We start from the raw sequence: 14,971 nt of genomic DNA, 5'->3' as shown, positions 1-14,971 counted from the left end.
TGTCACTGACTGAACATTAACGTTTATCGGCAAACCCCCAATTCACACATACTCCGTGCGCGCCGAGGTCTGTCAGCGCCACACACTACGTTGTACTTAGCTGCCACTCTCGTCAATCAATGTGTTCACACAGGGCGAGCTGCGGTCCGTCTCCGGCGTGAGCCACCGACAACACCACGCTCTGCTCCGTTTCAAATACGCAGCGAGTCTATTTTCGCCTGAGTACGCTGCAGGCACACGTCAAGCTGGACAGAATATGACAGCCCGGACAGGAAGTCAGACAAGCGAGCTGACTTTTATCTTTCAGGAGTTTTATTCCTGATATTATTGTGTAATTGACAATGGAGGAGTCAACATTTTCTCTTTTGACTGATGCTGTGGATTTCCATTAAACTTACAACTGATGACTGCAGTTTTCTTGAAGGCAAACAGTGAACAAACATCATGATAGCAGTGCAGCTTGGAACAATCACCTACACGATTTATTTTGGTAATGATTTTGCGTCTTGGTCTACTTGGCAATGCTTTTGTTGGGTCTTTTTGCAAAGCCTTCTGTGCTACTCAAGTTCAAGCTAATGCTCATGTACTCCCATTTTTACACTTACCACAGTTTGGGAATCAATCAATTATTTGGGTGTCTTGTAAAGCAAGACGTTGTTTATAAGAAATTAATTCAGCTTTTGAGTTTATGTTTATGTTATGCTTTTATGATATGGCATTGAAAGGATCAGTGAAGTTGAATAGCGTTCAGTTGTGAATACTGTATGTATTTGATGCCATCCAACACTTCAAAACCCATTACTGTCTCGCATGTCTCTTCATGAAAACACCAAGGCTAAAGCATGAAATTATTGTTTTTCCAATGTTTAATGACTTCTTCCACAACAGCTCTGTGTCCTTCAGCTCAACTTTCCATATAAAACCAGTGCCAGCACAAGCACTTCATAAAAACACTCAGCAGGAGGAAGTCCAACTCACTGCCCTCGGCACAACCCTCCAATATAACCCTGACTCCATCTCACGGCAGAGTCGTCTTTGTAATATTCCCTTCCATAAATGAAACATATTCTGTGTTTTGCTGGAGCAGCTCGTCTCTGCCCTCTGGTTTGATTCAAGAGTGCGTCTCGCCAATCTTTATGCAAAGCACACTGATGAAGCAGCCACTTATCATTAAGTGACTGCGGTTGTTATACATCAAGGTTTCATGTTATCTGTTAATATATTCATTATTAATCCAGACGAGGTAGGTAGCTGTGTCTTTATGCATACCTATTAGCAAGGAAAGATATTAATTCATGCCCACGCCTCCAACTTCCCATCGGGGGGGGGGGGGGCAAGTTCACATGACAATGTTTGTCTGCTTTGGAATATTGTGGTGTGGTGTTCCTTCTACAGACTCATTATTGTGCTAGCTCTGTTGGTTTCATGGTTCCTGATGTAAAGAAGCAAACTAGTTATGGTATATAGATGCTGTTTGATTTAAGCCAGTGGTTCTCAACTGGTGGGTCGGTGGTCGCAGAGCCGTTTTCAGTGGGTCTTGAACTTGTGAATGTAAAAAAAACTGTCAAAAAGTCTATGAAGCGCTCTTAAAAAATGATGGTTTTGCTCCTTCTCTTTATTCTGTCACGTTTCGTACCACCTGAGGTCCATACTGCACTATTTTTCATTCAATAAATCCGATTGGTTGAAAAAAATATCACAAATTTGGGTTACGATTTTCATGTAGGAGTTGGTGGTGGGTCCTTTGGCAAGACCAGTTGATAAACCACTGATTTACACATTACATTTAATTTATAAAATGTCATCATTTTTTTCTTGGAAAGCAGATATGTTAATCTTTCTCGTCAGTTGTTTTTTTATTAATTGACAGCGTCCTTACATCACCAATTTTCCTTCTGATGATGTTTCTTAATTAAAGTCCTCAATAGATCGATGAATTGATGAATCTATCTTCAATATTCAAATATGCAATGCTTTTTGACAGTCAATAATCACCTCCTGGATGAGTCTCTTAAAGCTCTTATTAAGGTCAGTATTAAGAGTTGTTAGTGCTCACAACTGCTCAGCACACAAGTCAATTGACTGTTCAAAGTGGCTGAGCCTTTGGAGGCGGATTTTACTCTTATCCTTAAACCAATGGAAACCAAGGGTTGTCATGACATTTGAAAGGCTATTTAGATTTTATAGCAAATTTGTAAAAACAAGTACAACACACAGTTCTGTTTTGAAGAAAGTATCAATCAGACGTAGTCACAAAATATTTACCAAAGCAAATGTTTGAAAGTTGACAAGAACTGCAAAAAGAAAATATTAATTGAATGCATACACTGATAAAAGTAAAGTTCTCCACCGAGGACGACCACATATCAGATTTAATGTAATTCCCAACATCTTTTGAAGAGTATCCATCCTGTGAGGTATTACACAGGCAGTCAGTTGTAGTGTGGTGTACTTCCTGTAGTATCTAAAAAGCCCTCCAAAGATTTCCTGTGTGTTACAGCTGCCGATGATATGCAGCATTAGAGACAGGCGAAGAAGAAAAGAAGATAGCACTGGGGTGGAGATTGTTGAGCTGTTGCTCCGTGTTATGTGTCGTGTTGAAGCAGATTGGAGAGGAGAGGAAGGGAGGGTAGGAGGTAGGAGGCAGGGGAAAGCTAAACTCCCTCGAGGGGGGAGGTTTGTGTCAGCCACATGCTCCGGCTGGTCCTCACTGAGCCGGGTCTTTTGTTATGCTGATTTCCTCAGCCTTTTGTCCAAGACGCTGATCATGTTTGTGTGTGAGCAAAGAGGAGAAGAAAGAGCGAAAGACTGACCGAGTTTACAAGATTTTGCAGAAGTAGAGTTAATAATGAATGGGAGGTTGAAAGTAATCACAAAACTTAACAGTGTTTCACCATAGCATGCAGCACTTTTCAATTAATGATGGAACTAGGTGAGAAAGTTGGGGTAATAATCAAGAATGATATTTTTTTAAACCACAAAATATATCGCAGTTTCATAAAGATATTGTAATGTTAATCAATTTGTATGAGTTCTGCCACTAGAGTGTGAAAACTTAAGGCTCGTTTAGTTGGAATTCTGAGTTTATTTTGGGGATTCACTTGTAAAAAAGGAACAAGTAATTGAAGCTTTGCATTCTACAGCTATGACTATTGGAAAAAGAAATCTGAGAAAAGCCTTTACTCACTATTGTTATACAACAATTCGTGGTATAGTAGTACTGTAATTGAACTTTTCCTGCAGTTATCATTGAACATTCGATAACTGTGCAGCCGTTATTTTGGAGCGATGTGTTGTCATCACACACAGCTTAAGGATGATGATGACATTCATTTCGCTCCCTGAGAAAATTTGACTTGTTCACTATCAGCATCAGTCACGGTGATGCTGACAGTAGGTTCAATATAACAGACACGAAAAAAAAAAGCCAATACATTTCCGAGCAGTAATGAACAGCAACATAACACATTACACAAAGGTTCAGTGGAAGATGTAATGGTTTGGAAAAAGCTGCAGGAAGCTGATAGCTCTGTCTGTCACTCTAAAAGCATGGTGATAAATGGAAGAGATGGAAATCTTTTTTTTTGCTACTCTCTGTTTTCTCATATTATGCACATATGAAGAAAAAGGAATGTAAACATGAAAAGCGACGGATTTCATTGGTATGAAAACCAAAAATACCTTTAAGGACTGTAAACTTCACTCAGTCGAGGATTATCTGCTTTCATAAAGGAATTTGATGTAGCTTCATCTGACAATTTATTATTATTATTTTGCCTTAAAATGTCTGAATCTAGTAACAGAAATATACATCTAAGTTTCCTAAAGGGACAAAGTTAGCTTCTTCTTTAATTGTGTAGCTTCAATCAGGAAAATGTGCGCTAGGAAAAGGCAGAGAACAAAGACAAAAAGAAGGAAAGAAAAAGAAAAGAAAGAGACATTCCGCCACATGTCAGGAGGGGAAGTGAACATAATCATGGCTGTTGTAGGAAGAGACAAGTATAACACAGACACAGAGAAAGAGAGAGAGAGAGAGAGAGAGAGAGCGAGAGAGAGAGGTTGAAAGGAGGACTCCCTCTCTTCTCCGTCCAGCCCCCAATTTTGACGTCACAGCCTGAGAGACACAAAACAAGCTGCCATCAGCTGAGCTCCTTACTCGCTTTTCACCCGCACACTCTCCAACCCACACTCATGCCTGCCCTCAGACACGCCGCAGCAACACTTGCCCTGAACCGGTGTGTGTAGGCGTCCAATCATCTCTACACCAAAACATTGCACTCCAGCAAAAAGAAAGCCACTTGTTCTCTCACTCCTCAGGACTGAGACACGCTCCGGTTCTTGTGAGCGATGCCTGCTTAGGCTGTGTAAAAGCTGCCGATGGGAGCACGCTGGGAGAAAAAGAGCGACTCCCAGCCCTAGACCTAGACTCCGTTCCAAAAAGCAGCAGATGTGACAGAAGAGAAGAGGCGGAGGGAAAGAAACTAAATCTCCCTCACCCCTCCTTCCTTCATCTGGGAGAACAATACCCAGCCTCCAGTTGGAGAGGGTCAGCTTTTGTCCCTCTCCCCACGCTGCCACTGAAGAGTGCGGGGGCAGGCAGACGCGCTGACACATTGACCTGCTGCTGTGAGAGGAGAGGACCGATGCCGAAACACTTGCTGCACTTTGCACCGTTTGATTCAGTACTTGGACAGCTCCTGAGCGACAACCAGTGTGAGTGTTTTCGTGTATTTCCATGAGAGACTCCTCGACCGGTCTGGTTTGGAGACTGAGAAGCACAGATGCAGCCCCCATGTTCACTCCAGCTTGGCACCTGTGGCCCCCCTCCAGCCCTGGGATCACAGCGCAGTGTTGCCGGACTACAGCAGCTGGAGGAGAAGCTGCTCTTTGAGAAGTTTTGGAAGGGGACCTTTAAGGCTGTGGCCACCCCGAGACCAGAGAGTGTCATCGTGGCCAGCATCACCGCCCGCAGGAGGGTGACTGAGTGAGTACTTTCTTAAATCGAAAGGAAAAAAAATCGTATTTCTTGTGGCTTCCCTCCACCGCTGTTGTCGAAGATGTTCACTGTCTCACCACTATAATGAATTTTGAAAGACTGGCAAATTTGTGTGAAGCATCTGCAGGTTTTTGTGAAGTTCTAAAGGCATCCACTATGTCACATAGAATAGGTATCCTCAATGTGTCAAGACATTTCATTTAAAATAATCTACACTGTAAAATATTCCTTTGGGAAATTTGATTTTTTTCACACAAAGAACCAAATCTGAAAATAGTCATGTTCAGGTTAACAACATCTTTTTCTCTTGTTAAAACTTGAATTTGTTTGGTTAGAAGGTTATGTATTTCTTAATGTCTTGGTCGCATCGTTTCGGCTGCATTTTACAGACTTTATTTGAAAATCAAATATATATTGAAACTACAGTCTTATGTCATCTTGAAGTCTTTCAAAAGTTCCCTAAGACATCATCGTACCCACAAATGGAGTCAGATCAGTGCCCTGTACAAGCTCAGAATGTCTTTGTTGTTGATTTATCACCGAACAAAATGTGCGTGATCCCTCTGCTCAGTCAGATACACAAGCTTCAGTCAATCACAGCTGGCCTGAGGAGTGTGACGCTCAGTTAATTGTCCCTGTTAAGGTCATGTGGCAGCATCGTCATGCCTCCAATGTCAGTCTTCGTCCCCTCGTCCTCCTGTGACATAGCTTTGTGACATAGAGTCTGCTGAAGGAGCAACATGTCACATGTTTGTTCCCTCACTCCAAGCAAAGGTCAGTGGTAGCCTGCACAGCATTAGGAAAAGGGAGAGACAAGGTTAATTATCTTCTGGCATTTTTCCCCTCTTTGTCTCTCGTTTTATCCCATTTTAGCTAATGTGCGCATGATCAACAATCATCTGCTGGATTTGATGACTTTATCCATTTTCTTGTGCATGCACTGCTCTGCCTGCTGTGCCTATTCGTCAAACATTACACAACAGCAGCAATGACACTGCTCTGCCTTTGAGGAAGACTTAGAGTGAGTGAAACAAAACACTTGGCAAATGTTTAAAGAGTTTAAACATTTACACGAGCGCCTTTCAAGAAATAAACATCAGCGCCTGTGTACATGCTGTAGCTTGGTTGGGTGACCTTTGAGTATTTTTGACACCCACTATCAACTTTCTCTCATTTGAAATTAGCTATGTTAATGAGGATTAGAATGGCCCATTTCATCCTACATCAGCACAGGCAACGGAAAGACACACTGAACCAGATAATGTGCCTTTAATGGGTTCTATTACAGCGGGACCATAATGCTGCACATGGTCTGGTTATTAAGGATTTTATTAGCTTGTAGAATATGACAAAAAAAAACGTTTGCTGCAAGATATGATATGACCTCAGCTAAGCAATCTTACCAAATAACCTCAGCCCTAACTTCCTGTCAATCATTGAATGCCTGGTTAAGACCATAGATTTAGATCTATTCTGGGTAAATTACAAACAGGGCAAATGAACCCACAAGAAAATAAATATGATGGTGCAGCCACCATCATGTTTATTTTCTTGTGGGTTCATTTGCTCTGGCTGCAATGAACTGAGCAGCCTTTTTGAAATAGCCCAAGACTCGGGATTCAGGCCCAGCTGTCTCTTCAGCTTCACTTTCTCTGAGGAGGAATCTCTCCTCAAGTAGCCTCAGCCCTCCACGGGCTCCATCCAGGATGACAGTGATGATGATGGTATCATGGTAGGGGCAGGCAAGAGCGACTGTCCCCAGAGAGCAGATGTAATGCCGCTAATTCGTCCAAGTCTGTTGGTGAGAGACGAGGGCAACTTCTCTGACGACCGCTGTTCCTCTCTCTCATCCTGCATCTGTGTTTTTTTTCAGCGGGGTGAAATGCAGAAGGACTTCTGGATGATACAGATTGTAAATAATGAGAGAAACACAACAAACAAACACAACACCCAGAGAATATGGATGCAGGAGGATGCGGCTCATGCATGCATCCTCCTCTCCCCCTCCCCCCCCCTCCCCTCCTCTGTGCTGCACTGTTGATTCTGCCCGAGCCAGAGTGTGACTGGGGAATGCTTAGACTATCAGAATGCATGGCCTTGGGCGTGCTCCTTTTTTCCTCTTTCTCTCCAAGAGGAAACATCATTATTCACAGTGGATGACTGAGGGGTGATGAACAATTGCAGTGAAAGTGAGGGGGGCATTATGTACAACAAGCACAGAAGAAGAGAAGATAGGAGGCTGAGGGGGAGCCACAGGGAGATGTTTCATGCTCAGTCAGCAGGGGTCCTTCTTCTGTTTGCAGCGTTCTCACCTCTCCTCTCTCTTCTCCTTCTCTCTCTCAACTCCTGAAATAAAAATGCTGGAGGGGCCAGAGAGCCTCGGAGGAGTAATTAGAGTTAGTTGTTCTCCCTCTGTCCTCCCTGCTTCACAGAGGAGGGGAGGAGTGTACTGGCTCTATTCAGTGGGGTGGGGCTCTGCACTAAACCATTATGACCCTGCAAGCTGTTTTGTCACACAGGGGGGCTCCTCATTAAATATGCAGCCTGGCTAACTTTGGCTTGTGTTGTGTGTGTGTGTGTGTGTGTGTGTGTGTGTGTGTGAGAGTGTACTGTGTGCATTCATGTGCATCTGTTCTGGAACTGTTTTCCAGCAATTGCAAGGGTTTGAAATGAGGGTATAAACCTATGTGTGTGTGTATTTGTGTGAATGTGTGTGGCTGCCGTGTTAGTGAGGCTTGTGTATGTGTGTTGCTGTCGTGTTAGTGGGGTCTTGTGTATGTGTGTGGCTGCCGTGTTAGTGGGGTCTTGTCCAACTCTGTGGCAGATGGCAGGCTCAAGAGAATGCAGTGCAAAGGAGGGGGGAAAGTGTGTGTAGTGTGTGTGTGTGTGTGTGTGTGTGTATGTATGGTAGGGGGTATCAGGCCTCTTACTTCAGCAGATGCTGGTTTAACGAGGATGAGAGGAAAAGGGTTTGGAGGGGCTTGTACGCTGACAGCCCCAGTGGGGATAAACATCGAGGTGGACAAAATAAAAGGAACACACTTCAGAAAACAGTGGCATGAAATTGAACCACTGAACACTTTGAATACTAACTTTATGTAAACCGCACTATTGTAAACAGAGATACAGTAACATCACTTAAAACATCTGGGTAATGAATAAAAATCTAAATTAATGAGATTTCAATAATATTTTGAAAAGTGTAATCAGAACATAACCATTAGATGATGGAGAACATGAAAACAATACTAAGATATAGTTCAAATTAGTGAGTTTGAAAAGAAGGATCTTGAAGATGTCAGAGTTTTGTACTCCCAGATACCTGAGACCAGTCTGTCCATGCTGCTCGTAAGCTCGAATAACAAAGCAAGATGAAACAACAGAATGATCCTTACCTGAGAATCTAAGGCTCAGGGTAAAAGCACATCAACAATAAGTATTACAGGTGCTCGAACATCCAAAACCTTAAAAGTTGTAATCAAAATCTTTAATTCGCACAGTGTCAGTGAGTCAATTGAGCCAAGAGTTTTTTAAAGTTAAATGATTTGGACGAGCTGGAGGCAAGCGATTGACTTATGGCAGAGGCCAGTTTAGAGAAATAAACTTACTTAATATCTGCAGTTCAAAGTGATTTCATTTTAGATATTTTTCTCGTCTGAATGAAGCATGATGGTACCACCAACAATACTTGGAAATGCATTACACTTGTTAAATGTTATCTTGGAGTCAGATACAGCCCTGAAGTTTGGACTAACTTATACTTTCCATACAGGATAAATAAGTTTACATTGTGGAGGAGTAGATAGAGAGGGCTGGTATATTTGGATTTCATTTCCAAAACTTTTATCGAGTTCTTGAGGTAAAAGAGACAGACAAGCACTTGGGCTATATTTACAGTTAGATTGCAAAAGGTAAGGTGAACATTAAGTTGTGTGCCATCAGCACATACATGAAAATCAAGTGTTTTTGAAAGGTTTGGCCCAGCGGCTTCTAGAAAATTGAATATTAAAGAAGACCTAAATTAGACCCTTGGGGGACACCACATCTACAACAGACATGCATGGATTATGTGTGTACAATTTCAACCGTGAAACTTGCACAAATAAGTTTGGAGCAGAACATGCAAGAACTGTTTCTCCAACCATTTTTGAATGATTGGTAATAAATTGGACATGCGTCTAACTAAACCAGGCAGGATTAATACATCCGTGGTTTATTTAATTTTGTTTTGTGGCGAAAGAGATAAAGCCACATTGATTATTTTTACACTTCTGGTATTTTAAAAAAAATAAATGTAAATGTTTTCCTTAAAAAAATTGAAAGTGATTTACAAAAACTGCACTGTTAGAGTACTGATGAGATTTAATACCCATGAAGGCAAAGGGAGGACAGCTTTATCTGAGGCTATGCAATTGCAGCCACAAAACTAGATGGTAAAGCATCAGTGGAGAGATAAAGTTAATAATGAAACAAATATTGAGTTTAATGATATGTGAAACAGATTAAAAATAATAAGTGGTGAAGACATTTAGAGAACAGGAGGAGGATTTGATGATTTGATGGAACAATTAGTTCAAATCAGTGAACTAAAAAAATGGGCTCAGGAGAGATGTAGATAGGGGAGAAATTTGAACCTTAATATCCGATTGTAATGATAAAATGATAAAGGGCCTCTTCCCATTTGCTGTGGTAAAAGAGCAAGGCTGATTATTGAACCAATGGTTAGAATTAAAATCTGTGATTTGTCAACGGAGAGAAACCGGAATGGGAAAAAAACATGTATGTCTTGCTCATTTACAATTATATACAACAATGAACCTAGACCTCTGAGGGTAAATGAAGAGATTTGAAGGTTCATTTTAATACATTTATATTGTTTATATAACGCAGTAGTCAGAGATTTATTGATTCATAAATAAATCTCTGCAAAGCAAATCTGGTTATACATTTACAAGTACAGAGAAACAGACAGGTCGTAAACATGCCACATTTTCTTTATTATGAGTTGAAACAGAAAGTGAGTTTACCCGAAATGACAGGTATAGAGTAGGAGGAGCTATTTTGAACCATTTCCATGGTTTTGAAAATAAAAGGCTGTTGAGTGTGATTGACAGTCAGAGCTCTTATATGGCTTAGATCTTCATGAAACTGCTTGTTGGATCATCAGTACAAAACAAGAATTCATTTGGAAAATATTTTTATTATTTTTATTAATTTTAATTCCCAAGATGCATTTCTGTTACAAGCAACCATGATTGAGCTCAGAAATCTGCAGTGAGAAGTGTTAATACAACCTATGGCTTAAATTCATTGTGTTTGAGACTCTGAATCAATTTATGGTGATTCAGCAGCGATGGAACTATGATTTGTTTTCAGGTGCAAGAATGAAGCTCTTCAGTCTTTGGTGTTATTCATATAGTCTTTTATCTTTAATAATCATTAAATCTGTGATACATTAAAAATGACCGTAATAATCACAGCGTGCACGACTTTTAAAGCAATCTTTAAGTTGGGTCTTTAATCCAAACACTCTCACATTCTATCATTAAAACTAAAATAGCCGAAAACTCTGCAGCAGGATGGTAAACATTTAGGAAGCTGCACATTCTGGTTTACATGTCGCGTAAACTCAAGCTTCAGTGTTTAGCCGTTTAGCAAGCACTGCATCGGTCTTGAAACCCTCTGCGCTCTAACTTAGCATTGTGACATTACATTTTTTAAAAGAATCTACAGTATTTATCAATATTTTAACACATTTGTAGTTGTGGAGCTTATGAGAAAGATGCCGATGTTTTATATTTGAAGTAGAATCAGTTGAACCAGTTTGCTTGCCCAACGCTGCAATACCTGTTGGTTTTGCAGTTTGCCTGGCAAACCGAGGGGCGTCCAAATTGGCCGTGTTGGGGTGCCTTAAAACCATGTTGAGGTGCCTTTAAAAGCCTTAAAATACCTTCTCTGGGGGCGCTGATGGCACAGTGGTTAGTGCGCGCGCCCCATGTATGGAGGCTGTCGTCTCAAGCGGGCGGCCCTGGTTCACTTCCCACCTGTGGCTTCTTTCCCGCATGTCATTCCCCACTCCCTCTCCCTGATTTCCGACTCTATCCACTGTCCTATCTCTCCATTAAAGGCCTAAAAAGCCCAAAAATAAATCAAAACAAAAAAACAAACAAAAAAAAAGAACCTTCTCTGATCATTAAAACAGACCATCCTCAACTGGAATCTAAACTTAGAAGGAGGACATACTGGCTGCTGCATTGATGTAATAGAAGCCATTACTTCAACATAGCATGTTTCCTTCATGTTTGATAACATAGTAAGGTCTTTATATGATAATTCAGTCGATATCTTACATATTGCTCCTTGGACTGCTCATATTACTTTTCTGCTTTGGCATAGATCGTCAGACAGCTTGTGTTCCTTCACAATTACTCAGCCCATTGTTGCCAAATTGTTCCAAACATAAATTATCCTCTGAGAAGGTGTTTGTGTTTTTGTATGAACCCCTTTTGTTGATTAAGTGGAAAGATTTCTCAGGTTTGAATTTTGACTGTGGCCCTGCTGTAGATCTTCCACAAATAAACACAAATGCAGCCTTAAAATGATGTGAGCGTGGGAATAAATGAATACAGAATATAGAGTCTCAAAGACATCAAGGAGCAAGCCGTCAGAGCTCCCCCTGGGATGAAGCATCGCTCTCCTTTTCACTCTGCAAGAATGACAAACATGATTCAGTGACGGACGAGGAGTTTGTCTGCCATTGTATATATGTCTGTCTCTGCTTCTGCTCTCTTCATCGCCGAGTATCTATTCCCTACTCGTCTCCCTCTCCTCACATCAGTATCTCTCCCCTTCCTCTTCTCAGTATCTTTTCAGTGCATTAACTCGCCCTCTCTGTGTCTGTGTCATATTACTCAGAGAGCACAGGATGCAGCCGCTGAGGCGTGCTGACAAGAGAGAAGGAGACAATGTTGAATCCTCAGGCAGGAATCAGACTTATCACAGAAACAGATTCACATTTGATATTGATTCCCACACAGCCAATCCATTTGATTCAAACCAGTGTCACTGAGTCAACACTTGATGCAGCGTTCCAGTGCGTTTTGCAGCAGGATGGGTTTATATGGTATGGAAATTGGAGCCATGACAGAAGTAATTTGTAGAGTGGATTTATGTCAACTTTTGATATCCGCACATCTAATCCTTTTTAATCAAAGCACAGTCTCATGTGTAAAACCCAATAACACAGTCACAGCATGACTCATGTTAGGAGGGATCATGAAAACCAAGATAGTAAAGGTTATTGTATTAAAGGTTGTTTACATTGCAATTGTATAAAACCAGCCAATACAATTAGCTTTTCAAGGTGATCAATAAAAACACACCAACACTGTCTTAATAAATATCCATAGACAGTTTATTCATACGAATAAACATATATTACAAACTGGTCTCCAGTAGAGAAACCTTTCTAGTGGATTTTTTTTGTGTTCAGTTCATAGTTTGTGTTCGTTTGCCTTTCAGGAGCCCATAACGGTGTTCAGCTGTAACAAAGTTAAAGAATGTATCATGGATTCAGTATCTCTGAAGCCTTAAAATGTTTCAATTTAAGCTTTTCTTTCTAAAAGTTAGAAATCAGATTGAACAATCTTTCAAACATGCTATTGAAAGGTTGTGAGCAGGATAGGGTTTAAACAGACAGCTTAGTGTTGTTGGAAAAAGTGGGTGTGATGCAGGGGACTTGTAAGACTACTTTTTATTTTGGTTGCGGTGAAGACCTGTTGTGAAAATATTTCCTTAGCAATAAGACGAAAACATTTCCAGCCTGAGGCAGGAATGTTTCAAGTTTGTCCAACGGGATTGAAAGAGTTTTATTTTTTTATATATTACATTTTTTTGAGCCGTTTAGAACATCCACGAGATCCCAAACACTGAATCACTGAGAAAAATGTCAATGTTTGAAAGGTCTTCAAAACCTTTCACATGGAAAAAGCAGAGAAAAAACAAAATGTCAAAAAATAAAGATTTAGAAAACCAAGATTTTACTACATAATGCTGTGTTAATACAGGGAGATGGCCATTTAATAAACTAATGTTGTGGAACATATCATTCTCTCTGTCTCTGCTGCTTCAAGAACTATTATTCAATAATAATGTAGACGGTTCATATTACTGGAATTGTGGAGCTTTTCGCCAAACCCCGTTGGAAGGTGAAAATGATAGAATCACTGTGTATTGAAAAGTAAACCCTACTGTAACATTAGCAAAATAAAAAAAAATGCCATTAAATCAATTAAATTATTTAGTATTATCTATTGTTAAGTATATAAGCCACCTTATAGATATGTCATACCAGATCAAGTATGCAAATGGTAGCAAAAATATGAACATTGTCACTCAGAACTACCTGGTCATTTTTCGTCTCTGAAAACGGTCAAAGTCTTGCTTTAATGGAGCAGCAGAAATGAGTTTCTCACAAAGGATTAATAATTTAAAGAAAATCAATCCTTTTTTTTCTCTTCACTTAAACTCACAAGACAGGCTTTCATAAACACTTTAATTTAATTTAATCAAGTGATTCTGTCTTGTAGTCTCCAGTCAAGGCAACCCGCAGAGGCCAACCAGTCCGATTGCTTCTGCAGTTCCAATTAGAAACACTACAGACGCCCATATTTCACTGTACCTGCAGGGAACTATAGTACCAAGTCTAATCCCATCCAAATAGTGCTGCAGTGCAGAGTAGAGAGATAGAAATACTAATTCCCTTCCTTTTCTATCTAATCTACTCTGAATCTCATTGAAAAAAAAAAGACTATTATTAAGTTAAGGATTTATTTATCCACAATCCCAAATATCTAGGAGGTACAACAGCTTCATGTTAAAGGTACAACAAAAAAGATATTCTCTGGGCCAGACACAAGACTGCAGTACATCAGCAAGGGGGGTAAAGGTGTCCCTGATAAATGCCATGATTCAAGTTTTACTTCAAAAGGTGACATGTTGGCCTTTAAAGCAGACTTTGACATTTCCAAATTAAATGTTGCAAAAATTACAACCTGGCACTGCAAGGAATTATGTTAGGCTTTGACGTTAGAAGATTTTCATTCATAAAAACATCTTTTATGTGATTATCAATACCCAAATGTGGTGACACAACAATGGCTGAGCCTATGGATTTGTAGTTTTACTGTTAGTGTTTTACTTTACTTCTTTAGAAATAAAATCGCAACAAACCAGAGTCAGTGAAGTCTTTCGCAGTCAATCAGCAGTCCACTATAAATGGCAAGCAACTTTGCCGCTTTATTTTCACATACTAAACTTGCTCTTTGACTCATTTGTGATTGAAGTGAATACCTTTATTTTCTGTTGTTTCAAAGTGCTGTGATTCAAAGTTTTCTACTTTCCTTCTTACTTTACTTATTGTAAGAGGTGCAGCCAAAGAAAATAAAACAAACACTAAGTATCGATTGAAGACAATAAGCTGCGCCTTTGTGCTAACTGCTAATAGTCCAGATGTTTAATATAGCATGATGTAACAATGGTTCTGCCCTCAAGCAACAAGTCTGTGAATGGAAGCAGGATGTGTAAATAAAGAGCATGGGCGCCACATACAGTATAAACACATTCAGATAAGCACTCGTACACAGCATTGTTCTCACCCCGCTGGTGCCGCTGTCTTACAGTGATCCCGTCTCACACCTGTGACGCTTCTGTTACTACCTCCAAGGTGGGCACAGAGGTAGGACGACTGGATATACAGTCTATAGAAAGAGAATCTCTTTCTTCTTGTTCCTGTCCACGCTTCATGGAAATATGTGAGCTCATGTGGTCGTTATGTGGTTAATCAGAGGATGAATCCTTCTTGTACACACATACAGAATATTGTAAATAGAGCTTCATTCGGTGGTGGTGTACATCAAAGAAAAAAAGAGAAAACTTTGAGAATAAAATTGCCGCCGTGAAAGCCCGACACAGACA

At 40.3% G+C, this 14,971-nt stretch overlaps 1 protein-coding gene across 1 annotated transcript in view; it reads left to right on the top strand.

The window, feature by feature from the left end:
• Positions 1-2,206: 2,206 nt before the first annotated feature.
• The window catches only part of LOC136177083 (serine/arginine repetitive matrix protein 4-like), a gene marked incomplete at its 3' end in the record, with an annotated part of 44,002 nt that continues 31,237 nt past the window's right edge, over positions 2,207-14,971 (top strand). The window contains 1 exon segment of the mRNA XM_065948070.1: positions 2,207-4,984. Within this exon segment, the coding sequence (XP_065804142.1) occupies positions 4,782-4,984 (203 nt within the window).

This window comes from Labrus bergylta, chromosome 2 (genome assembly GCF_963930695.1).
Source record: "Labrus bergylta chromosome 2, fLabBer1.1, whole genome shotgun sequence".
Taxonomy (NCBI): domain Eukaryota; kingdom Metazoa; phylum Chordata; class Actinopteri; order Labriformes; family Labridae; genus Labrus; species Labrus bergylta.
Note: the sequence above shows the minus strand (reverse complement) of the source record. Positions and strands in the feature narration are given on the sequence as shown.